The sequence below is a fragment of the Engystomops pustulosus genome, chromosome 8 (assembly GCF_040894005.1).
Source record: "Engystomops pustulosus chromosome 8, aEngPut4.maternal, whole genome shotgun sequence".
NCBI classification, from domain to species: domain Eukaryota; kingdom Metazoa; phylum Chordata; class Amphibia; order Anura; family Leptodactylidae; genus Engystomops; species Engystomops pustulosus.
In genome coordinates, this window is record NC_092418.1 from 36,820,997 (window position 1) to 36,847,374 (window position 26,378).

The 26,378-nt window shown below is 42.8% G+C and overlaps 1 protein-coding gene across 3 annotated transcripts in view; it reads left to right on the forward strand.

Annotated features, from left to right (window-relative positions):
- The window catches only part of SNX29 (sorting nexin 29), a 353,067-nt gene that overhangs the window by 240,889 nt on the left and 85,800 nt on the right, over positions 1–26,378 (forward strand). For all 3 annotated transcript variants that reach the window (XM_072120679.1, XM_072120678.1, XM_072120680.1), the window contains one exon: positions 10,226–10,366. In XM_072120679.1, the coding sequence (XP_071976780.1) occupies positions 10,226–10,366 (141 nt within the window). The remainder of the gene's footprint in view (positions 1–10,225; positions 10,367–26,378) is intronic.

Consider the following 26,378-nt stretch of genomic DNA (forward strand, 5'->3'; position numbering starts at 1 on the left):
ATGTAAAGAAGTTTCCTCTATAACAGTGGTGGCGAACCTATGGCACTGGTGCCAGAGGTGGCACTCGGAGCCCTCTTTTTGGGCACCCAAGCCATCAATTTAGCACTTGACATAGAACTCAAAGAATCATCCTGCAGTCCCAGGCGAGTCAAGAAATGCTGCTCTCAGTGCTATTTTAAAGCAACACATTCTTGATTGTTTGGGACTACAGGTAGAGGTAGAACATGTGCAAAGGGGAGCATTATCTTTAGAGCTCCTCTAGGCTTCTTCCTGTACAGGGTGACCATAGTGGGATGCTACAACATTAGTCCAAATTTGCCCTTCTTCTTTCAACAGTTTTGTTGTCCTCTAGAGGCCGATATAATTAAAAGTTGTGGTAGAACAGGTAGCAATAAATAACTAATTAAATTGCCGTGCTGGCACTCTGCAATAAATAAGTGGGTTTTGGTTGTAGTTTGGGCACCCGGTCTCTAAAAGGTTCGCCATCACTGCTCTATAATATTGAATGTATTCCAGCTGTGGGAAGTAGTTACATATATGTTCTATCCAATGATGTCTTCTCTGAATGTAATTATAATAGTGTAGAAGGAGAACACTGAAACCCTTGCAGCTGCACATTTCTCTGTTTGCCTAGTCACTTGTCTGTATGTTGGCCTACTGCTTCTTGTGACATTAAAAGGTTAATGATCCTGAGGGGGATGAGGGGACAGGCCTGGCTAGCTTGCCATCATAGATCTCAGTGCACAGAGTAATATTGAAGTTTTTACAGTGCTTAAACTACTAGAAATTGTACTGTGGCTTGTGGGCTCTTCAGAGTGGAGAGATCTACCCAAGCTTACAAAGAGGTTTCCAAGTCTAACATCTATGTGCATTTTTAAGGTATTTAGACAGAGAGTATACTTAAATAATACCCTTACAATAGTTCCATATATTTTCATCTATGAGAAGATATATAGGCTCTTTCCCCTGGGATAGGGGGCAGTATATTGGGTCTTGTGTCTGCAATGAAGATAGTAATAGAGATTATGTGCCAGGAGTTATCCTCACATTATCGTTCTGCTGGTGACTGACATGTGATATGCATTCTAAAATCCTTCCATTGTGTATCCGGAATTGACACTGGACCCTGTATTAATGACAGAGGAGCAGCACATGTTTATGCAAAGCCTCTTTTAGAGCAGTGAATTGTGTCTCATCGGTTGATATGGAGAACGCTTAGAAAGTCAAATTGGGTGCTCGCTGAAATAAGTTATCTCCTATTCTGCCGCAGGGGCCGACGGTGCATTGCATGGAAAGCCCAGGGCTGCAAAGAGATTAGAGACATCTCTGTGTGACTGACAGCTTTAGTAGGTATCCAAAAATAATAGTGTGGTGTGATGACTGCCATTAATAAGGTAGTTAATTTATACAATGCAGGTATACGTTTTTTCCTTCATATTGGAAATCTGTAATCTGGCCAGAAAGCAGCAGGGCTTTAATATTCGCACACTACTGAAATCATGTTATTATAGCTACTCACTCCATGGTCGAGGAGAAGCAACCGAAAACTGAAGTTACTACCCTCGGAGAAGTTCAACCACCATAATATAAAACTAAACTAAGGACTTAGATGCCTTACATGGGACTGACTATATTTGAATTGGAAACATTGTGCTCATGGGTTGGGTTTTGAGTATAAAACTGTAATATATAATCAGTAAGAACCCATACAGACCATGGGACAAGAAGATGGCATTATGGGTAGGCTTATCCTGTAAGATGAGTCTGAGAAATATACAGTCCCTCACTATTAAGTAAGGTCCTGCTTAAAGGGACTCTGTCTCCAGATGTTAGGGCATGAAATATCCGTTCTACAGTTCCCTCTCTTATGTAAAATCTCACTCATTTACCTATAAAAAACATTCTCCAAATTTATGTGAAAATGAGCAGAGGTAATCCATATTTGCATGAAATGACTGCAGTTTAGAGGCTACAGAGGGAGTTTTATCTCATGGCCTTTCTTCATTTCTATAGTATCTGGGATCATGTCAGTATTACATTAACCCCTTACCACACCATGAGGTCCCCAGTGAGTGTATGTAGAGGGTTCACAGGCTTAGCCTTCTTTATACACAATGGGGTAATGCAGCAAACACCCACCGCTAACAACCGCAATCATTCCTGTCACTGATCACTGGTGTTAACCATTTAAATGCTACCAGCAAAGCCACCAGGTGCATTTAAATGCAAGTGGCTCATGGGAGCCACCACATTGGGCCAGATCGTTGACCCCCGTAACGTTATCGGAGGACTGAAAGATGATATTCTTTTCTTTTATATGACACCAAGTGCATCTTTATAGATGAGGATAGAGCCGAAGATAGGGGTGTCTGAAGTGATGCTCCCCCTGCAGCCTCTAAACTTGACTCATCTCAGGCATAATAAGAAAGCTTTTCTTTTCCCTTCCTCATGACTTTGGAGATTTTTTTTACAGGTAAACAGGTGAGATTTCACATAAAAGAGGAAATTTTTAGAGGGAAATTACATAACCTACCCGAGGGCTATTCTTAGCTGTTAATGGCCTGAAATGAGAATAGCCCTCTGTCACACTGAGGTGCCTAAAGGTGCAGAAATGGCAAAACGGTGCTGTTCCATGCTGTGGTCTCCTGCTGGTCACAGCACAGTCCTAACCAGGTGCTGTATGAAAGTTGGATCGCTAAAGGAAATCCAGGCAAGAACAAGAACATAACGTTTATCCTGGACAACTCATTTAGATATTATCATTGTTGGTTTTTATATGCAATTTATTTCTTAAAATTGCGTCCTTTGTTCCGATCACTTTCACACGACGTGGTCTGGTCAGCATTGTGCGGTGGTGACTATAAGGGGCTGGTTAGATGTGACAAGTGTTTGAGAGATCCCCATTCTCCTAAATCCCTTGTATAAATGTGCAGTGTCTACTTACACATCACAGTGTGTACTCTGACTCTGACTCTTTGATGAGCATGTTTTCCCATTTTTTTGGCCGAGGATGTTCCTATTAAATGCCAAAATGATTGTAAAAAGAATGTATTTGTCAGGCTCGGCCCATTGTCCGTGAAATTGTCATTGCCACTTTGCAGGTGTTACCACAGTGCAGGGAGTGGGTGGATGTAATATGGCCAATTAGTCGTCCTCGGGAAGGGAAGCTCTTTTGAAATAAACAAATATTCCTTCTAGCCTTTCTTCAGAGCGGAGCAGAGAGCTGTGACTTTGGTTTTTAGGTGTTAAGCAGTTATTAGTTACCAGGTGCAGACATACGACATATTACAAATAAATGTTAGTGCAAAGTAAATCCTTTATAGCAGTGATGGCTAACCTATGGCACTGGTGCCAGAGGTGGCACTCAGAGCCCTTTCTGTGGGCACTCAGTCCATCACCAGAGATGACTCCAGGTATCTTCCTGCAGTCCCAGACAGCCCAGGACTTGCTGTGCACAGAGCTGTTTTAAAGTGACAGCGCTACCTGGGACTATTTTCTGCTTTATTGGTGTCCTCAGGGGCTGGTATCAAAGAAAACTGTGACAGAGAAGGGAGAATAAATCACTAATTACATTTCTGTGTTGGCACTTTGCGATAAATAAGCAGGTCTTTGTTGTATTTTGGGCACTCGGTCTCTAAAAGGTTCGCCATCACTGCTTTATAGTAATCACCTGGTTATTAGTACGAGATTAACAAATTTGACAAAAATATTGTGAATAGAGATTTAGTATTTAGGGCTGGCACCAGCATCCGGCAAACCCGGGCAAGTGTCGTGGCCTACAGTGGCAGGGTGGGCCCACTCATGGCCATATCTCCATCCCCAGCAGCCTGGCAGTGCCGGGTGCTCGTGCCATAAAGCAGCGCTCTGTGTGCTGCAGGACGCTGGGACGGCAGAGGAGAAGCTCTGGACCTGAGCAGAAAACTTAGGTGAGTACTATTCTTTAAAGGAAACCTACCACTTAAAAGTGGTAGGTTTTATACACATATACATGGCACCAGCTCAGGGTGAGCTGGTGCCAGAGCATATTTTTGTTAGGGGAACAAAGCCCCTATCGCAGATTTATAAGTTATATTAACTTATAACTCGGCGCACTGCACTTGGGCACGGCGCACCATGCGCACGCCGGATTCTAAAGTGCTGGAGAGCCGGTGACGTTACTGAGCTCTCCGGCACACGCATGCCTGCGCAACTTAGCACGGCTTGTTTCCCCGTGCTAAGTTGCACAGCCGCGCGTGTGCCGGAGAGCTCGGTGACGTCACCGTCTCTCCAGCACTTAAGAATCTGGCGTGCGCATGGTGCGCCGTGCCCAAGTGCCGTGCGCTGAGTTATAAGTTAATATAACTTATAAATCTGCGATAGGGGCTTTGTTCCCCTAACAAAAATATGTTTTGGCACCAGCTCACCCTGAGCTGGTGCCATGTATATGTGTATAAACCTACCACTTTTAAGTGGTAGGTTTCCTTTAATTTTTAATGGTCACGTTTACTAGTCCATGGGGGGTGAGGAGGAGGCTGTATATAATGAATGGGGGATGAGGAGGGGCTGTATATAAAGCATAGGGGGTGAGGAGGGGGGCTGCATTTAATGTATGGGGGATGAGGAAGGTGCTGCATGTAATGCATCTGGGGTGAGGAGTGGACTGCATGTAATGTATGGGAGGTGAGGATGGGGCTGAATATAACGAATGGGGGATGAGGAGGGGGTTGCATATAATGAATGGGGGGGGGGGTGAGGAGTGGACAGTATATAATTAATCCAAGGGGGGAAAGCGCCTGCATATTACTAATCCATGGGGGTGAGGAGGCTGTATATAATGAATCTATGTCGTTATGTGAGTTTACTGCAAAGGGGCCCACTGAAACCTGGAGCCGACCCTGAGGGCCAGAGAGTGTGTATGTTGGGTTCCATACTGTACACCCTATGAGTAGTTTGTATCTTGGCATCCTAGAAGAGCTGCACTACACAACCAAGATCTACAGGTTAATTTGGGGTTTGTATCCCATAGTGGCCCTTCCAGGACCTTTCCTGATGGACATTCATGCCTAAAGAAATATAGTAAAAATTTTGAACTTTGTTACCTCTACAGATTGTACATGTATTGACATTGTTTCCTAAACTTTTTTCCCTGTAAATTTTTATTCTACTATTTCATCCAAAAGCATTGTATTATTCTTGCCCAGTACTTTACTATGGTCCAAATTTATCAAAGTTGACCAGTTACCAATGCAACATGCTGAAGGGAATAGTTCATCTCAATGACTCTCTGCCCTGATCCATTTTGATCCATTCCCCTGTACAGGAGATATGACACCACTTCTTTTATGTGTAAAATAGCTCATACCGGCTAATGGGGTAATAAACGTTTTTGTTTCTCGGCAGTGGGGCCGGGGTCTGGTCTCTGTACGCTAGTATGAATGAATTCAAATGCATTGTACAATTTTGGGGGGCCATGTGTTTTCAATGGGTGCATGGGTTTAAAAATTAAAAAAAAAAAAATTGATCAGTGACACAGGAGCTATGAGGTCCACTTTAACTAAATGGATTTAGTTGATCCCTACCATAAAAGCAATGGATGTAACTGCCAGTTTTTTTCCCTAGGGCACCTCCTCCCATCAAGTCAATAATGTGACAACTTTTATTGCCAAAATTATGTGCAAGCAATTTTAGCAAGTCTTTCAATGACCTTCTACCAGGTCATTACCGCACATTTAACTCCTATAATGATAGACTGAGAATTCCTAGATGTCCGCCTGCGCACACTGCGAAAATACTACTAAAGAAATACTCCACAAATGCACCCTATGCCAATAACTTGCTATAAAAAGCCAACCCAGCTGTGCATCAGGAAAACTACTGCACGCAGCAGGATAGTACAAGCGTTACCATGGTTTTTACATGCTTGTGTAGTTTATTCATGTGTTTTTTTATTTTTTACTTTAAATTATTCTGGAACACATTTTCTTTTTGAGAGAATTCTGATGGACATTGGAATTGGTGTTTTTTCAAGTGGTTGTTCATATCTGTTCCCAGATCAAGTATTTTTCGGACTATAGGGCACACCGGATTATGAGGCGCACCATCAATAAATGCCTGCTAAAATGTCTAGGTTCATATATAAGGCGCACTGGATTATAAGGCGCACCTGAATATAAGGATGAATGACCAGCAGGTGGCAGACCTGTGCACAGTTCAAGGCAGCTGTTGTCTGTCAGTACAGTTCATATATAAGGCGCACTGGACTATAAGGCGCACCTTTGATTTCTGAGAAAATCAAAGGATTTTTTGTGCACCTTATAGTCCGAAAAATACCGTATCTGTTCCCCATGTGAGGAGACCAGTACTATATACGGTACAATATACTCGGGGTCCTGATAGAGATTTGGCATTCGGACCAAGCAGTTTTAAGAGAGGTCAAGAGTCTCTGAGTTTTGCATGGGGAAGTCAGAAACTGCAAATTCTTATAATCTAGATGCGTTTTTTGAAAGTAACTGGATATCATCTTGCAATATGACAACTTATTTTGTGGGGTAGGGTTTTTTATGAATTTTTTAGGGCTTTTTTTTCTAGCAAAAAATATCTGTGTGAAATAAATGTGTGTACATACCCCAAAGATTAGAGAACCAAATGTACCCCTCAAGAAGAGAGGAAAGAGGACGAAAAAACTAAATATGAACACAGTCACTTTGAATTTTGGAGGTTATTACCCAATGCTTTAGGTAAGAACTGGCTCACTACATGGCACCTGTTTTATGGTAATCAACTTATAGGCCGCACATTGGCGGTAAATGTTCACCACTGGGTCATTACTAGTTCGGTGCCTTGTTATTGTTATAATATCCGGTTATAACTGTATTTACACTACACTTATCCTTCACCTTCCATGTCCCTTTTGACTGCTTAGCTCCTCTGTGTACCACCTACACTTGTATCTCCAAATTTTTATGCAATGCATTGTGTGTAATTTTTAACATTGTTATCAATAAAGACTGCATTTTTACATATTTAGTTTTTTCATCCTCTTTCCTCTCTTCTTGAGGGGTACATTCGGTTCTTTACTCTCATCGAGGTACGAGACCTGGGTGCGCACTCTACTTTTCTATTGGGTTATTGACATAATATAATAGGAGTCATTTTGTTTTCTTCTACCCTATCTTGCTTGTTCCTATCTTTGTTACTATACCCCAAAGCTTCTATTAAAAGGGGTTTTCCGGCTTCATCAAGTTATACTATATAAGATAACTTTCTTTTGGTGGGGGTCCCAACAATCACTACAATGGGGGTCTGTTGTTTCCCTAAATGAATAAAGCTGCTGGTTGCCCATGTATTTGCTTCTCTCTTCAGCTTTGTGGCACTTTTAATTAGTCCAGCTTCTCCACACCTACAAGTTATCCCCTTTCCTTGGATGATTCAATGTTACTGAAATATCCCTACAATACTTTAAGGGATTCTGTTATCAGAAATGTGCCTAATAAACCACTGCGAGTGTGTTGTCAAGCAGCTGAATAGTTTCTAGATCATGTTTCTTTCATGGCCTGGTGTGGTGGCATCATCCAGAAAATCAACTTTGAAGTGCGATGTTAATTTGAGGAAGTCAGGGGGGGAGGTGGAGAGTTTTACACTGAAGTCAAGCTCTCCCTGCCTCTGAACACTTCCCTGTGATTAAAATCATGCACAGGAGATCTGGTCAATGATGGACATGGACTCAGGACCATGAATTACAGTGAAGAGTGTATTCTGAGGCAGGGAGAGCTTGACTTTAGTGTTAAACTCTCCGCCTCCTTGACTTCATAAAATAAATTTACATCTCGCTTCAGATTTGATTTTCTGGATGATGCCACCACACCAGGCCATGAAAGAAATGTAATATAGAACCTGCTCCGCTGCTTGACAACATATTGGTTTACACTATAAGTACAATGGAAATGAAACATAATGGGGCTCATTTACTAAGGGTCCGTTGGACGCATTTCCGTCTTGTTTCCCGACTATTTCTGATTTGCGCTGAATTGCCCCGGGTTTTTGGCGCACACGATCAGATTGTGGCGCTTCGGCGCCGGCTTTCATGTGACACATATCGGGGGCGTGGCCGTCGGACAATCCGACTAATTCGCACAAACTGCGGAATTTAACATTCAAATTGTGTCGCAAGATCAGCACTTACATACACCGGGAAGAAGAAGGTGAACTCCGGCAGACCTCAGCGGGGAAGCGACACATGCAGGAAATTCGATGCACGTTCTTAGTGAATCGCGGCAGCTCCGAATCCTCGTCGGATATTCCAGATTGGGGATTGCGACGAGACGGTTAAGTAAATGTGCCCCAGTCTGTTTTAAAATCCAGAAAACGCCCATGTTTATCGGAACCACCACAGCCGGAAGACACACTTTGTGTGTCACAGTACATTGTGATCCAGTGATCTCCTGAATACTGATCTGACATAGAGTAATATGATACAGCGAGTTGGGTACAGAGTTATGTAAAACTGTTGTTAGGGACCTGTAACTATAGTTCTACTCGACCATAAGTGGAGATATACAAAGCTTCGCTAGATGGTAAGTTTTAATTTATTCTTTAACCGTTCCTAATCTCTTCTCTATTCTGACATTTGTGACAACTGACAAAACAAAATACTTCAACTTTTCTCCAGCTCCAGGTTGTGAATAATGAAGTTACCAAACCAGGCATCGTCTGCTGCCGAATCCTGCTTTTTATTCACTTGCAAATCTCTAACTAAAAGGGGTTTTATATATTCATTCTACAAAATATCTACTTTTCCTCCTACAAATGCTCCAGTTTAGTTGTTTTGGAAAATATTGATTTCAGCAATTCTTTGTCATTGTGAAGAATAAATGCCGTAGCTCTAAGCCTCAAGCCCTGTTGCTGTTATGGAAGGCGAATAATAGCATTTAAAGGGCACATTATGTGCCCCATATTAGCCGAAATGTGACTTGTGCTCCTCTCTTCATACAAACGCTTGTAGATATTGCTCGATATCAATTAGCTGATAATATAATGTGTATTTAGTACATTGATCAGCATGTATTGACTATACTAAGTGCTCTAGTTATCACTAGAGGTTCAATATGGTTTTTCCATGATGAATCCCAGTTGGATTGGCCGCACGTTTTTTTTTTGTTTTTTTTTTAATTAGCAGGTCTTCTGTATTGTAATATTGAATGGAAGGTCAGTAATCACACATGGCCAGCGCTGGATTAGAGGTGCTAACACAACATAGGGCACACTAGCCAATGACAGTGTGTGGGCAACCTACCCTGAGGATTAATGTTTGCATGTTATCCCCTAATCAAAAAAGTGAGGGTTCAACTATTGGAAACCCTTTTCGATCAAGAGAATTGACCACAGCTATCTCTGGTACTACCAATTACTTTCTATGAAAGTGCTGGAGCTGAGTTCTGTGCCTGACAGTCTCTAACAGTCCCATATTATGGAATGCTTACCCTGCCGCTCTATTAGTGAGAACTGGAACCCAGGACATTCCCATTGCCAGTGGGAACCCAAAGCAGTCAGACCTATACCAAATGGCTATTTTTTACTTATCTTTTAGATAGGGGAGAACACGCACACATTCTACAACCCCTTTAAGGCACTATCTGGGAATAAAACCTCCTGAAAGTATAGCCTTTTCCCTAGGCCACTCTAGACCACAGCTGCTCAGAACGGCATAGACCAGTGATGGCGAACTTTTTAGAGACCAAGTGCCCAAATTACAACCAAAACCCAATTATTTTTCACAAAGTGCCATCACAGTAGTTTGAGAAGTTAGTGGGCTACAACGCGAGGCTTGATGTGTTGCGTGTGTCGTGCGCCCTCTTCTATGATTGTAGCTGCACCTTAGGTACATGGTCAGCAGTGAAGCTCTTCCTCAATAGATCAGAGGAATAAGGGTGATGCCACACATGGCGTTTTGAACCTGTTTTTGGTCTGTTTTTTAAGCAGTCCATCAAAAAACGCATGCGTTTTTGAAAACGCATGCGTTTTTGACAGGTTTTACCAATTATCTTAATTAAAACTGGTCAAAAACGGATGTGTTTTCCAAAAACGCATGTGTTTTTTGACAGACTGCTTAAAACCCATTATGTATTAACTTGTGTTTTATATGAATGGTATGAATTTGTCTTTGTAATACTCTCTGTATGTGCATCTTCTTCAGATGTATTACCCATAGGTTACAATAGTCACTTCGATTTTTTTTGGTTTCTTTCAGGTGTATGTCAGGATTAAGGACGATGAATGGAACATTTATAGGAGATATGCAGAGTTTCGGAGTTTACATCACAAATTGCAAAGCAAATATCCACATGTGAAAAACTTCCACTTTCCACCAAAGAAAGCTATTGGGAACAAGGTATTTGATTTTTTTGTATAGTTTTTTTTTTTAAAGGAATATTCCCACGAAGACAAGTTTCTTATATGTACTCAGAATAACAAAATAACACATTCTCTAATTCACTGTTATTAAAAAAAAAATGCAGCATTTCACAGATATAAGTCCAACCTGTCTCTATCAGTCCTGGTGTACACGATTTCAGTTTCCCCTATACACGACCCAGTAACTTCTCACTTAGGGTCAGCAGCCATCTTGGATTTTTGTGTGAGATCGTGCTGCTGAGATTACTGTCTGTAGCCAAGCCCCCTGCATGGAGCTCACACTGAGACACAGAGCCAGAAGATCATGAGCAGAGAGAGAGGCTGCAAACTACAAGCTACAAAGAGATAAGTGATCTGGGGGAAGGGGGAGGCAGGCACATGTCTGTGAGATGTAACACTGTAATGGGCTATCAGCCTCTGTGTAATCATCTCATGCATCTCTGATCTGTCTCCTCTATCTTTCTATGTGTCAGTGTGTCTCTTTCTACAATGTCAGAAGCCAGATGAAAGTGTATTTACACCTGTACCCTGATAATGTAACCACATTGTCACCCCACAGAATTAGATGGATTATAATGTGTCTGCTTAGAGAGACCCCGTGCACACCCTGTGATTTTACACTGAACAGTTTACAGAGTAATAGGAGCTAAAACAGCAATAAAACTGACTAATATTGTAAAGTGAGGGGTTAAAATGATCTTTATTGTGTTAACCTCACTAGGGGATTGAGATGCGAGAATTTTCTTTCGTGGAAAAACCCCTTTAAGTCCTGACTCATGTATTCTGTCAAAGTGGCGTCACATCACATGACTGTAGCAGCAAATCATAAATTTGCCTGTGATTTTTCAACCACATGACATTCTAGAGGGTCATCATTGCAAGTTCACGGAAAACCCTTGTTACATACATCTTCAAGGGTATTAGGCCTTAAGTTAGTCACTCCTCCTTGATGAATGGAGAAGTGCCTAGTAGGATATACTAGGATGTCTAGAGATTAGGCTTTGGAGGTATTAGGGCTCATCCTTGCTCCACCAGTATACCAACGTTAGTCTTATAGGACATCGACCTTCAGAATTTCTGATGCTAGACTGCCCAAACGTAGTTGACCATTGTGTTTTTATTGTGGAACAGGTTTTCTAATCTCCAGAAACTGCTGGATGCCCCTGAAAAAGAATGTATCAAAATATGCTAATAAGCCAGAGGTACAACAGCTTAAGCCACCGTAGTGCCTCTTGGCTCCAAATACATATTTAGTAAGTTAGGGCTGGTTGATGTCATTTAAGTGGTTTAAGGAGTATAGGTGCTGAACTATGAAGACAATTTATCTCTCCTTCTATACCAGTTTTCTCGTTTAGAAGCAAATTCTTATGCACTTACTATTATATACTTAAAGGGGTTTTGCCATGAACCAAAACAGAGCCTTACTTGGTGATCAGTGGGGGTCTCACTGCTGAGCTGATGGAAATTGACATGCACCACGCTCACCGATCTCCGTCAGCTTCATAGAAATTAATGGAGCAAAACGGTCATGCGGTCTCAATCTGACGAGCGAAAAGGGGTCTGACGGACCCTTAGTTTTCGCTATCTGTGGGGGTTTCAGCACTGAGACCCCCACTGATCAGCAAGTTAGGTCCCAACCCGTGGATAGAGCCTAACTTTAGTTTGTGGGAAGAGATGAATAAAAATCTGCTCGGCATCTCCTGCTCTGTAACATGCTGCCTACAGAACAGAACACTATGTACAATCTGCTCAGCTCCTTCTGCTCTATAACATTCCTCCTATAGATAGGACACAACGTGCATTCTGCTTGGCATCTCCTGCTCTTTAATATTCCCCCTTTAGATAGGACACTATGTGCATTCTGCTCAGCATCTCCTGCTCTATAACATGCTGCCTGCAGAACAGAACACTATGTACAATCTGCTCAGCTCCTTCTGCTCTATAATATACCTCTTATAGATAGGACACTATGTACAATCTGTTCGGTATCTCCTGCTCTATAATATTCCCCCTGTAGATAGGACACTAAGTACATTCTGCTCAGCATCTCCTGCTCTATAACATGCTGCCTGCAGATATTACACTATGTACAATCTGTTTGGCATCTCCTGCTCTATAACATGCTGCCTGCAGCTTGGTAATTGTCAAATTGGAAAATGTGAAGGTAGAAATTCATACTATATATGTAGGTTAAATATTCCAGGGAGAATATGCCTCATCCCTGGTGCAGAATAGACAGCATGGAGGGGAACAGATTTATTAGTTTGCTATCATCAGGAAATCATATTACACATTTGTCACTTAAGCAGCTGCACAGCGGTAAGAGTTACTTGTCCCTCCAGTCCGTGTCTTTTACATTATTAAAGAAATCAATGTTTTTCTTTTGTGCTAAACATTTTGCAGTCACCTGCAGTGTGGAAAAGACCTGTCGTTCCCATTCCTTTTATTTCCCACATAATTAAGAGGGAAAGGTGTGCTGCGTGAGGGCGCCTGTGTGCTGTGTGAGGGCGCCTGTGTGCTGCGTGAGGGTGGCCTGTGTGCTGCGTGAGGGTGGCCTGTGTGCTGTGTGAGGGCGCCTGTGTGCTGCGTGAGGGCGCCTGTGTGCTGTGTGAGGGTGGCCTGTGTGCTGCGTGAGGGCGCCTGTGTGCTGCGTGAGGGCGCCTGTGTGCTGCGTGAGGGCGCCTGTGTGCTGCGTGAGGGTGGCCTGTGTGCTGCGTGAGGGCGCCTGTGTGCTGCGTGAGGGTGGCCTGTGTGCTGCGTGAGGGCGCCTGTGTGCTGCGTGAGGGCGCCTGTGTGCTGCGTGAGGGCGCCTGTGTGCTGCGTGAGGGCGCCTGTGTGCTGTGTGAGGGCGCCTGTGTGCTGTGTGAGGGTGGCCTGTGTGCTGTGTGAGGGTGGCCTGTGTGCTGTGTGAGGGTGGCCTGTGTGCTGTGTGAGGGTGGCCTGTGTGCTGTGTGAGGGTGGCCTGTGTGCTGTGTGAGGGTGGCCTGTGTGCTGTGTGAGGGTGGCCTGTGTGCTGTGTGAGGGCGCCTGTGTGCTGTGTGAGGGTGGCCTGTGTGCTGTGTGAGGGTGGCCTGTGTGCTGTGTGAGGGTGGCCTGTGTGCTGTGTGAGGGTGGCCTGTGTGCTGTGTGAGGGTGGCCTGTGTGCTGTGTGAGGGTGGCCTGTGTGCTGTGTGAGGGTGGCCTGTGTGCTGTGTGAGGGTGGCCTGTGTGCTGTGTGAGGGTGGCCTGTGTGCTGTGTGAGGGTGGCCTGTGTGCTGTGTGAGGGTGGCCTGTGTGCTGTGTGAGGGCGCCTGTGTGCTGTGTGAGGGTGGCCTGTGTGCTGTGTGAGGGTGGCCTGTGTGCTGCGTGAGGGCGCCTGTGTGCTGCGTGAGGGCGCCTGTGTGCTGCGTGAGGGCGCCTGTGTGCTGCGTGAGGGCGCCTGTGTGCTGCGTGAGGGCGCCTGTGTGCTGCGTGAGGGTGGCCTGTGTGCTGCGTGAGGGTGGCCTGTGTGCTGCGTGAGGGTGGCCTGTGTGCTGCGTGAGGGTGGCCTGTGTGCTGCGTGAGGGTGGCCTGTGTGCTGCGTGAGGGTGGCCTGTGTGCTGCGTGAGGGTGGCCTGTGTGCTGCGTGAGGGTGGCCTGTGTGCTGCGTGAGGGCGCCTGTGTGCTGCGTGAGGGCGCCTGTGTGCTGCGTGAGGGTGGCCTGTGTGCTGCGTGAGGGCGCCTGTGTGCTGCGTGATGGCGCCTGTGTGCTGTGTGCGGGTGGCCTGTGTGCTGCGTGAGGGTGGCCTGTGTGCTGTGTGAGGGCGCCTGTGTGCTGCGTGAGGGTGGCCTGTGTGCTGCGTGAGGGTGGCCTGTGTGCTGCGTGAGGGTGGCCTGTGTGCTGCGTGAGGGTGGCCTGTGTGCTGCGTGAGGGTGGCCTGTGTGCTGCGTGAGGGTGGCCTGTGTGCTGCGTGAGGGTGGCCTGTGTGCAGCTTGAGGGTGGCCTGTGTGCTGCGTGAGGGCGCCTCTGATCTGAGCATATGTATACACAAAATACACTAAACCTCCACGTGTGTTTCATTCTTAGAGTATACTGTAGTGCCAGTTTGTTCTTAAAGGAAATCTAACATCTGGAATCTACTTACCAAAGTAGATTCATTGGCAGATTCCTAAGGACAGTGTCATCCAGAATTATTTTTTTATAATCCCCTGTTTGACCTCCTTTGTCCTTAAAATCAATATTTTATAATATAAACATTAATTGCAAGTGCTACTGGGGGTGTCGCCATAGCCTCTTTGAGCTTTGTGGGCTAAGACTATTACCCGTCCCCAGCGGCCCTACAGAGATGACAGCGTGCATGAGCGTGATGTGTGTGTAGGCAATGGCCCACATCCGTACATGCACAGGTCCTCCAGTTGCACCACCGTCTTCAGGACGCAGAGCATACTTGAAGCCGGCGGCACGACGGGAAGGCTCTGCACATGTGAAGCTCGCCGCCAATAGCACTTACAGTTAATCTGCATGTTATAAAATATTTATTGTAATGACAAACAAGGTCCTACATTATAAAGAAACAAGTTCTGGATCACGTGTCCATGGAGAATCTGCCACTGGATCTACTTCAGTAGATTCCGGATTGTAGATAAACCATAGATTCAGGCACCGTGACTGTGGTCATCTACTTATATTTATTATAAATGGCCCTCCCTCCTTCTAACATCAACTTTTAAAAGTATTCTAATGAGCCAGAAGGACAACAGGGGAGTTTCCAGAGCATCTCAGTGTTGAAGATTCATAGGCTGTTACAATGAGCAGAACATGAGTCACCCCTTGCTCTCTCCCTCCTACTTCTGCCTTTGTAATTTAGCAGCAGCAGGAGGTGCAAGGGAAGGGGAGACCTCTGGAAATCTTCTTTTTATCCACTGTCTCCTAGCATTAATATATTAGCATATAATTATATGTAGTAATCTTGTGGGTCTTGCCAGGGATGGTACAGGTGCAGGAATTTAAATGGCATGGCTGCTTTCCAGGAACAGCACCATATCTGACATGGATTATATCGGGCTGTAATACCAGATGCACTTTATTGTATTTCTGGGGGAAAAAAATAATAATCGTTTTCTTATCTTGAACTTAATCTTTAAAGAACACTTATCACCATCCTTACCAAAATGTTTCATCTTCTGAGATGCCCGAGGTCACTGGTACTCAAATTTAGTTTTTTTTTTTCTACAGCCCCAACCATTTCTGGGAATACTATTAGTTTTGACCCCATTTGCTAATTACGCCCCAGTACAGACAGGGCTGGGCTAAAAAAGTGGCCCTTAATGTTGCACAAGGCCGCCAGCTCACTGTGCCATTTGTGCCATTTTAGTGCCCTAAATAAAAATATATTTTCTGAAGGCATTTCTGTTAAAGCAAGGGGGTTTTTAACTGCCCTGTATATCCAGCTCTCTAAAAATCTAGAAACTGATGAATTTTGTAAGATGAGATTTTAATTTTCTTCTTTGAAACCATGGTTCTAATTGCTATAGAACCTTCTAAGGTAGGTTCCCCCTCCAGCCACAGCCTGACTAATCTCAGGCAAAAGTGACTCTTCTCTGCTCATTTGCATATGACTTTGATTTTTCTTTTTGTAGGTAAATCTGTGTATTTTTCCATAAAAAGAGGGAATGATAGAAAGGATATGTCCTACCCAATCTGAGTGGGCTGGGAGTTTAGTAGAGTAAAAGTTGGTGACCGGTTCCCATTCAAGTGTTTTTGACCCTATATCCTATCAATTGTAAAAAAAATAAATAAAATTTTTAACCCATTCAAAAAAAATATAAATTCTGTGTCCGAGTACAATAATTTCATTTCCAATGCGACTTTTTCATGCAACTTTCATGTATAAAATGTATTTTTGGCTGATGACAACTCTGAAGTTAAATGTACCTTTAAGGAGTTTTTGCTGCCTGCTTGATGTTCTTAAAGTGGAAATAAGTCAGCTCATAGAGGCGTTAAATGTAAAACTGATGAAGTTTGCTAGTAATTTGACTATCTGTCCAAAAGTTCAAATACTTAGTACTTTAGTTACATAGAAAAAAATGTTACATGACAGTGAGATAATGAAAATGTCAAGCGGCTGCTAAAATATTCCTACTATACTACAGTTTTAACATTTTTGAACGTGTAGATTTCTCTTTTTACAAATCAATTCTACCAGGGTATATAAAAAGCTCGCAATTTATATCAGAGAAATGACCTCTCTGTCCTCTAGTCAGACCTAAACTCATCACCTCACCTCTCCAGTCTGTTTTCTGTCTCTAGAGAGAGGAGGGAGGAGATAGGAGAGGCAGAGATGCACACAAATGTCCCGCTGCAGCTAGTAGTAAGTTTTCTTTATTGTCTTAAGTTCGTTCTTCATACTTTTATGTAACATGTTTGTCAAAAGAAGCGGACAAGCAAATTAATAAGCATGTATGACCGATATAATATATTACAAAGCTTATTCTGTTTAGCTACTCCATAGTTTTATTAAATCAAATTTTATCTAATCGTTGCTCCTCTCCTACACTAATTGTTGCCATTTGTAAGTCAGCAGCAGGCTGGGAGCCAATTGGTAGCTCACCAGGGCAGGTGGAGTTTATGAGAGTTCAAAGGTGAGCAACTTATTTGTACCTTTGCTAGGACCTAGAATCACATATGTGAATTGTTATTGCAGAACAGCCAGAAGTCTACGCTTATGCCTTTTAGACCCTGCCACAGGGAAGACCAAATAGTCTTAAAAACGTTTAATAATAATTAACTCATAATATAAAAAACCACCCTTAAATAGTACAATTAACATATTAGGTATTGCCATGTGAACAATATTTATCATTCAACACTGTAAAAAGCAATTCATTTGTTTCCCAAAAACTGATAATGTACAAACAAATATCAAGAGTGAAAGGAAAATCCAGAATCTCAAAGTTCACCTGTTCTTAAGGACAAATATGAATAACCCTCATGAAGAAGGATCTAACCTCGTGTAGACTGGGCTTCTGATATCAATTGCTTATCGTATACCACCAGGATGAAAGACTGTATGCAAATGAGCCTGAGAGGCTCCAGGCTCCATTAACACCTATGGAGCCTGGAGTCCCTCAGTCTCATTTGCATAGAGCTCTTCATCCTGGTGGTAGATGTCCTTTAATACCAAAATGGGCACTTTTATAAAGTTCTTATTTCACCTGTTCCTTTGAAGATACAATGCCACCTTTCCTAAAAATACACACATACAACATGCCAACAAACCTCTGCCTTGCTTTGGCTTCTTCATTTAAATAGTAATATATAAAACTACAAGTCATCTCCAAAAACAAAGACAAAATTGCTTTTGCAAAGCTCTTTGGGGAAATTATGATAGATAGTATGCCAGTTTTCCAGCATACTAGCGCACAGCCCCCTACTCCACGTGCGCTAGGAATTATGACTTTTTCATGGATTGTACATTGGAAACTGGTTGTCTGATACCCAGAGTCCTGAGCCTCTTAGCATGTCAGATGTAGTAGCTTGTGTGTGCCAAGAGGGTGCAGTCAGGATACATTTCCTCTTATGAGCAGAAAAATAAATTATTATGTAAGGGAAAGTCCTGAAAGTGGCTGCTGGCACGATTCTTGCTTGATTGCTCTAGTCCAGCTAGTTCCCAAAACTTCAGCTTTTATAGTGGTGGTCCCATTTCCTGCTGATCACTTAAAGTAATTTTATTAGCAGAGTTACCCACACACAGCTTTTATCTTTTGGCCTTATTATCTTTTTAAAAATTAATTAATTAGATAGAATCCATTGTATGTGTTTTTTTTTTTAAAAACAAGCTTTTATTCATTTTTCTTTTTGTAACAAACAACAGAACACATGAAGGACTCGCAGGTCCCTTAAAACAGACAGTAAGACTTTTTGGTTCAATCAAGTATATCTATTGTCTCCTATGTTACATGTTCCCTTACTCCTTCTCTCCTCTCTAAATTTTCCACCCACTGTGCTGCTCATCACTCTAAACCAAATCTTCCCAATCATCCCCTAATGTTTTCTCTTAAGTACCATTGCCCATTTTGTGTTTTAATTAAATCCATGGAAATCAATGCGTCTTTGAAATGCATTGTTTTTCTGGTCCCATCCTGGAAAATGTATTTGCATATTTCCCATAATCCCTTTCTGGAGCATCAATGGCTATAAGTTTCCACATGCCTGCAAGGCAGCCTTAATTGGCAAAGTCTCCTCTTACTTCACGATTTTAAATCCATAGGATTCAAAGAAGGTGGACTTTTAGTGAAAAAGTTTTTCTCTTTTGCTGCAGATTTTCGTCATTTATGGACTTTTTGTCCCACTTTTTGCACATTACTCTGGGTTTAGGATGGTTGGAAGTTTCTTTAGAATAATTTTGCTGTGGCACTTTTCAGCATTCTTCCTGTGAGCAGAAAGATAACTCTAAATCTCTCCCGCTGTCTAGACATATTTTTTTGTGCTGAAAACAAGTTTAATGAAATCTCACCACCAAATCAATAAAACGTTCTCACATATATTTCACCCCTTTTTTTTGTTGCTGTTATTATTTTGTGTACGCTGTTGTTGAGTTCAGTGAGGGACTACACTAGTAATATTGTCGTTCCAAGCCACATAATGCTTATTTGGAAGCTTCATGCTTGTAGGACAAGAATTTTAAGGGATTTTCTGCTTCAGTAAATTACATTTATTATTCCCTCTTAGAACATTTTAAGTTACTTGATGGTTCTCTTACATTTGAGCCATCCATCCCTTAGCTGATGCAAGTTGTCTTGAGTGTGTCTTGCTGTGGAGGATACGAACTGTCTCTGCGTCCCATCAATGACTCTGAGGGGCACTGTGTAATGCTTCCTTTGCCCTGTAGGGGAACAGGAAGGAAATCACACACCCTCTGTTGGAATTCTCTAAGAATTATAAGTGATCAATGGAGGGAATCCGCATTGCAGCAAATCATGTTATAAGTTTTCGCCATGTGACCCTCTTAACCAAAGAAGCAAACAACCCCTTTAAAGTCTCCTTGTTTGTAGTCCTCGGACGTATTCCGCAGTACACACATTTCTCCAAAAACAAGGCAAGGTTATCCAATGTTGTAAAAATGTGCTTTTCTGTTGTGGATGAAGCAATTTATTTCCGAGAAGGCAAGAAGATGGAAATGGCCTCTTAAAAATGTGATTGGGTCACAGAAGGGCCATCCTTTTAATAGCTTGGTTGTAAAACATAGCAGAGCATTTTAGAAGTTACCATAGACAATTAAAATCATAAGGGACTTTAATACTCTAGAGAACCAGTACAAGGAACTGTATCTGTAAATGTGCAAATTATTTTCAGAGCCACATCTGAGGCTTCTAGATGGATGATGATTCAACATTCTGTCATTTTTGGTCCACCTCACTATCCTCTGTATGTGTGATAAGTATTATAGCTAGGTATTTATACCTCTTGGAAAAATTCTATCGCCTAATCCCAGTCCTTAATGTTGTAATCTCCTTAAAGGGAACCTGCCATCAGGTTTCAACCTATGAATGATCTGACAGGTTCATGTAGCTTACAATACAAAAGTCCTGACTAATTATTTTGCTAAAAAGTCTGCAGCTCTATTGTGCAGAAAATTCCTCTAAAATGTATCTGACTACATAGTAAGAGTCATGTGGATGCTTCATTTATCCGTCCAATCCACAGAGTCGCATCAAATTTCCAGCATGTCTTCTGTTCCTGTCTTTGGACATGCACATCAAGTAGTAGGCCTCAGCTGCACTCACTATCTCTCTGCACGGGCCCTGAACTAAAGGCCTTGATGCAAATCTGAAAACATTCACTGTTCTGCTGACCCTATAGGGCTAAGCAAAAACATAGAACACATACTTAGTAATGAGTAGGTGAGTCTGAGTGATGGGGCGCTCTTCATCCATTGAGTGGCCACTTCCATTTTCCAGGAGACTTTACTTTCTGTGTTGTCCCTTTGTCAAGAGACTCATTAGGTGAAGGGAGTTTTGTGACCCCACAGAACTTCCGCTCAGGTGCAGGGCTCAATACCGGTGTGAACCAAGACTTGGGTAAAACCCCTTCATCCCATAGTACTGGATCCCAGTTTATTGTTATTGAAAACTGTGATTTCCTACCACCTTGATCACAATAGCTCACAATATAGAATAAATGAAATGAATGATGTCATAGTACAAAATAAACACAATGATGTCATCACACAAGAAAAATAAATACAGCAATGTGAGATTCACGTGGGTCTGCCAACAACCACCACAAAGGCCCATATATGGTGAACCATCTAGCTATGGGTTATAAGCATAAAGGTATCACAGTACATGGATAATAAACACAATGAGCATTATAATAAAAGGGTAATGCATACAGTTATTTCCCAGTACAGTGAGAAACAGGGCTCCTTTTTAGGGATGTTGCAGAATGTAGACACTAGCAGAATGACCATTGGTCCTCTCCAATACTTAAAAAATAATAAACTTATATACTCACCCTCCAGTGGCCCCGATGTGCAGCGCTGCTCCCCCAATGTCCGTGTGGGTCCTATTCTGGCTTCCGTGCTTGTCTTCTGCCTATCGTGCCGGGCGCCGCCATGGCGGCGCCCAGCACGATGTACAGAAGACGGGCACAGAAGCCAGAAGATGAGCCGCGCGGACATCGGGGGAGCAGCGCTGCACATCGGGGCCACAGGAGGGTGAGTATATACGTTTTTGGGTTTTTTTAATGCTGGGCTGTGCTGTATACTACTGGGGGCAGGCTGGGCTGTGCTTTATACTACTGGGGGCAGGCTGGGCTGTGCTTTATACTACTGGGGGCTGGCTGGGCTTTGCTGTATACTACTGGGGGCAGGCTGGGCTGTGCTGTATACTACTGGGGGCAGGCTGGGCTGTGCTGTATACTACTGGGGGCAGGCTGGGCTGTATACTACTGGGGGCAGGCTGGGCAGTGCTGTATACTACTGGGGGCAGGCTGGGCTGTGCTTTATACTACTGGGGGCTGGCTGGGCTTTGCTGTATACTACTGGGGGCAGGCTGGGCTGTGCTGTATACTACTGGGGGCAGGCTGGGCTGTGCTGTATACTACTGGGGGCAGGCTGGGCTGTGCTGTATACTACTGGGGGCAGGCTGGGCTGTGCTGTATACTACTGGGGGCAGGCTGGGCAGTGCTGTATACTACTGGGGGCAGGCTGGGCTGTGCTGTATACTACTGGGGGCTGGCTGGGCTTTGCTGTATACTACTGGGGGCAGGCTGGGCTGTGCTGTATACTACTGGGGGCAGGCTGGGCTGTGCTGTATACTACTGGGGGCAGGCTGGGCAGTGCTGGACACTACTGGGGGCAGGCTGGGCAGTGCTGTATACTACTGGGGGCAGGCTGGGCTGTGCTGTATACTACTGGGGGCAGGATGGGCTGTGCTGTATACTACTGGGGGCAGGCTGGGCTGTGCTGTATACAACTGGGGGCAGGCTGGGCTGTGCTGTATACAACTGGGGGCAGGCTGGGCTGTGCTGTATACTACTGGGGGCAGGCTGGGCAGTGCTGTATACTACTGGGGGCAGGCTGGGCAGTGCTGTATACTACTGGGGGCAGGCTGGGCAGTGCTGTATTCTACTGGGGGCAGGCTGGGCTGTGCTGTATACTACTGGGGGCAGGCTGGGCTGTGCTGTATACTACTGGGGGCAGGCTGGGCAGTGCTGGACACTACAGGGGGCAGGCTGGGCAGTGCTGTACACTACTGGGGGCAGGCTGGGTAGTGCTGTTTACTACTGGGGGCAGGCTGTATACTACTGGGGGCAGGCTGGGGTGGCTGTATACTACTGGGGGCAGGCTGTATACTATAGGGGGCTGGCTATATATTGGGGGGGTCTGTGACCAATGCATTTCCCACCCTCGGCTTATACTGGAGTCAATACGTTTTCCCAGTTTTGGGGGGTAAAATTAGGGGTCTCGGCTTATACTCGAGTATATACAGTAACTGTTATAGCTGATCATTGTAGTCCAAGGCCAAAGTACAGTAAATTACCAACATCCAGAGGTCCGTTTGTAACTAGGGGTTGTCTGTAAGTCGGGTGTTTTTAAGTAGGGGACCGCCTGTAATTCTAAACATTTTTGCAAATAATTATACAATTAGTAAAGTTTTTATTAAATTCTGTTACCATCTTAATGGTGTCTTTGTCTTGTTTGGTTGCCAACGGACACGACCATGAATTCAGGTTCTTTCTATGGTCCAGCACATGGGAGAGATCCAGTTCTAATTTCCTTCTTGTGATCGGAGTAGCTTCACGAGGAGAACTCACAGAGGAAGTCAGACGTCTGCCAGACCATAGACGGTTCCTGCATTCATAGTTGTATCTGTTGACAGATGGTGATACCAATATATCAGGAAAAAGAAATGCCACCGTTAAATCAGTTGACAAGATTTTGTCTGTCAAGGCTGAACAAATCCCTGGAACATGGTCACCAATGGAACGGGAATTGTTTGCTTTTGGCTTTTCTATTGGTATCTATGGAATTTCTTTTTAGAGGGTTGATTTGGCTCATTGACGTTGTTAACAATAAGCTCACCCATAGGGTACATTGTGATAATAATATAATATAGCGACATCAAATTCTGTAGTGCTTTACAAATCATAGGGGACATATACAAATATAATATTACATTACAGAGTACAAACAGTCCTATGGAACAATAGGGTTTACATTGTGAAAAAAGATTTTTTTATAATTTCTCCAATTATCATCCAAATTTAAGAAATTGCTCAAAAATGATGATAAAAGTTTTGGAGCTCTGTGACTCCGACTTCCTCGTGGGGAAGCAATTTCCATCTCAATTAATGGGATCCAATCATGTACAGTTAGAGATACAATGTGAGCGTTCGCCTCTACATAAGTTTCGGTTATAGTCATTGCATGAATTCAACTATTTAGTAATGTTTTCAAGCCTTTAGAAATGACTAGCTTTTCATTTTGTGTTGATGCTTCCTTTGAGTGCATTAAATTGACAATAAAGCGAGAGCCAATTTTCAGTTCGCAATTAGCAATTACACATAAGTCTTTCTAGAGACAAATGGAAAAATCACATGTTGCTCTTTCATCTTGATGTGCCACTGACATTGATCAGCTGTGCTTTTCCAATGTTTTTTGTCATTTTTTTTTCAGCAAATAGACATGAATCAGAAGTAAGAGAAATGTTAATAGTAACATTTTCATTTTTATTCAAATTTGAAAGACACGATACATGAATATTCATTTTAACTTGTTGGGTCCGTTTGATAATACACTGACTAATGCAATGCCAGTATGTTACGGAGGACATTTCGTCATCACCTCCACCAACTTCTACTCTTTGTATCCTTTAATAAGCCTCTCTCTCCCATTTGCATCACAGTGAGATTTTTTCTAACCTGCCCAAGTAGCTTTTAGCCTTGGCACCCCATATGATAATTAGGCTCTCTATTGCCAAGTGGGTGGTACCTGGCTGTCTACTCTAGCTTAGCACCACCCAACTGACAGTAGGAAGCCAAAACTAGAAGCACTGATTACTGGGGAACAGTAGGAGACATAGAATAAATTTCATCTGCTCCAGTATCAGTGGAGGAACATCTATTACAGGGTACAAAGAGTTAGAGTTGGTGTAGGTAGTTTAAGGGATTAGGTAGCGGGGTAGTCGTCTCCTGTGGTAGACAGGCACTTTTCGAGACACCACAACAACACAGTTCCTTTGCTTTAACTGGCGGCAACCAGATTCATTTTCCATAAAATGTAGCAGTAGGAATAACAAAATTAAATCCTAGGTCGTCCGGCCACTAACTAGACATCAGGTCCCTGAATACCAGAGACTGCGCCTACTGTACAACCTCCCAAACAACACAGCAGTAGACTCACAGTTGTTTTCCCAGGTACAGAGCCCTGAGTGTTATCACCGGTCTCCTTAAATTAGCCCAGCACACCTGTAGACCATGTAATGAGGACAGCCAAAACCCCGACTGTCTGGATGGAGTGGGGCCCACCTTCACTTCCCCACTCCAGCATCACAGGTCCCTAGTAGGTCTCAGAAAAATGAATGCAGAGATGTAGAAGTAATATACCGTGGGCAAACATACACCCCATCTACCACTTCTCCAGACACTCTGTCACAGTAGTAAACGATCTTCTTAAAATGTAATAGCAGTAGTTGATAATCGGAGTGTTTTTTGCTGGTTGTGTCAGCATTGAGGTGGGAGAGGGATAAAAGAAATGTTTTTAGGTGAAGGTGATACATTGTGTATATCTTTAGGGGAAAAGATGAGTGATCCTGGGAGGAGATAAACAGTTTAGATGTCCTCAAAATGAGGTTAGGAGCACATGGTCTAGTGCCATATTCCATGGAGCTGGTAGAGCGGTAATTGACCAGACCATCATATACCAGATATTCTAGAAATTTAGAAGCAAGTGAGATTTTATAAACATGGTAATAGTCTACCAGAGATCTAAAAAAATATATCTCAAAAATAGGGGCGAGTTTCATAATCACAAAGCTGCATTTGTTTTCCATTTCTGCATTACTGTTACTGTTTTCTTTTTAGATGATTTCTATAAATTAATGTTTTTGGGGTACCTATGGCTTATTGTCTAAATTTTATTAACAGAAATATTATAGGTTTGTCCCTGTGCTCACTTCTAAAAAGTCATGAGATATGTGATTCCATAAGTGGTAGTTCTCACCACTCCAGAATATAGTCAGGAGAGAGGAAAATCTCAATCTAAGGTCCTCTTTGCGTCCCACAGTCCGGTGTAATGGTTACACTTCTGAAAGCGATCCACTCCCGTGCCAGGAATGCACAGTGGTTTCTTACAATAAAAAATATTTCTTATATCTACTCACAAACATTTCCATAAAAGCACACAGATAAAATCAGCCTTTGTTAGCACCACCAAACTCCTCGTATCCTTTAAATGCACCATAGTATCCTCCCTTTTCCTCCTTTCTTAACATCCTTCCTCTTTCCTTACATTTGTTAATCCATCACAAAATAGTGTACATATTGAAAGTATTACACAGGGTATTATTTTTCCAAAAGGTATATTTCTGACTTCTATATCTCTTTTATCCTTATCGGTAGAAAAGGAAAGAAGACTCTCCCTCTTTTTCTTTTTCTGTCTATCTCAATGCTCAGTTACTTACACTATACACTGCAATACAAGTGTATTGCAGTGTAAAGGCTTGAATAAGCGATCGGATGATCGCTTATTCAAGCCAAGAAGTAGAAAATGTAAAAAAGTTAAAAAAAAAGTCCCATAATCTCCCCAGTAACACATAAAATGCAAATACAGTAAATAAAACACAAAAACACGTACATATTTGGTATCACCGCGTCCGTATTAATCTGTACAATAAATCTAAATCAATATTGAACCCGCTCGGTGAACGATGAAAAAAAAAACTACGAAAAACTTCCCGTAATATACACAAAAAATGCTCTAAAAAGTGATCAAAAAAAGCTACATTCCCTAATATGATACAACTGAAAAGAACAACTCTTTTTGCAAAAAATAAGCCCTCAACCAGGTCTGACAACAGAAAAATACAGAAGTTATGGCAATAAAAATTGTCAATAGTAAAAACAATGCAATATTCTCCAATATTGGTTTTGCTCAGGAAAATTGAGCAAAGATAAGAAAAACTATATAAATGAGGTAGCACCGCAATCGTAGTGAACCAGAGAATAAAGATAAAATATAATTTTTACATTACGGTGAGCGGGGGGAAAAAAATGCTAAAAATCCAAAATAAAAATTGATGATTTTGTTTGTGTCCCCCTTGAAATAGTTAATAAAATCTCATGAATTAGCTATAGACCCCCTAAATGAATTATCTATACATTGTATCTCATTCCGTAAAAAATAAGCCCTCATATGTTTGCATTACAAAAAAAAATTAAAATGTATAGGTAGTACAATGTGACAATACAAATCTGCAGTGAATGGCGCCTCCATTCATTCTATACTCGGCCGTGCGCCTGTACAGAA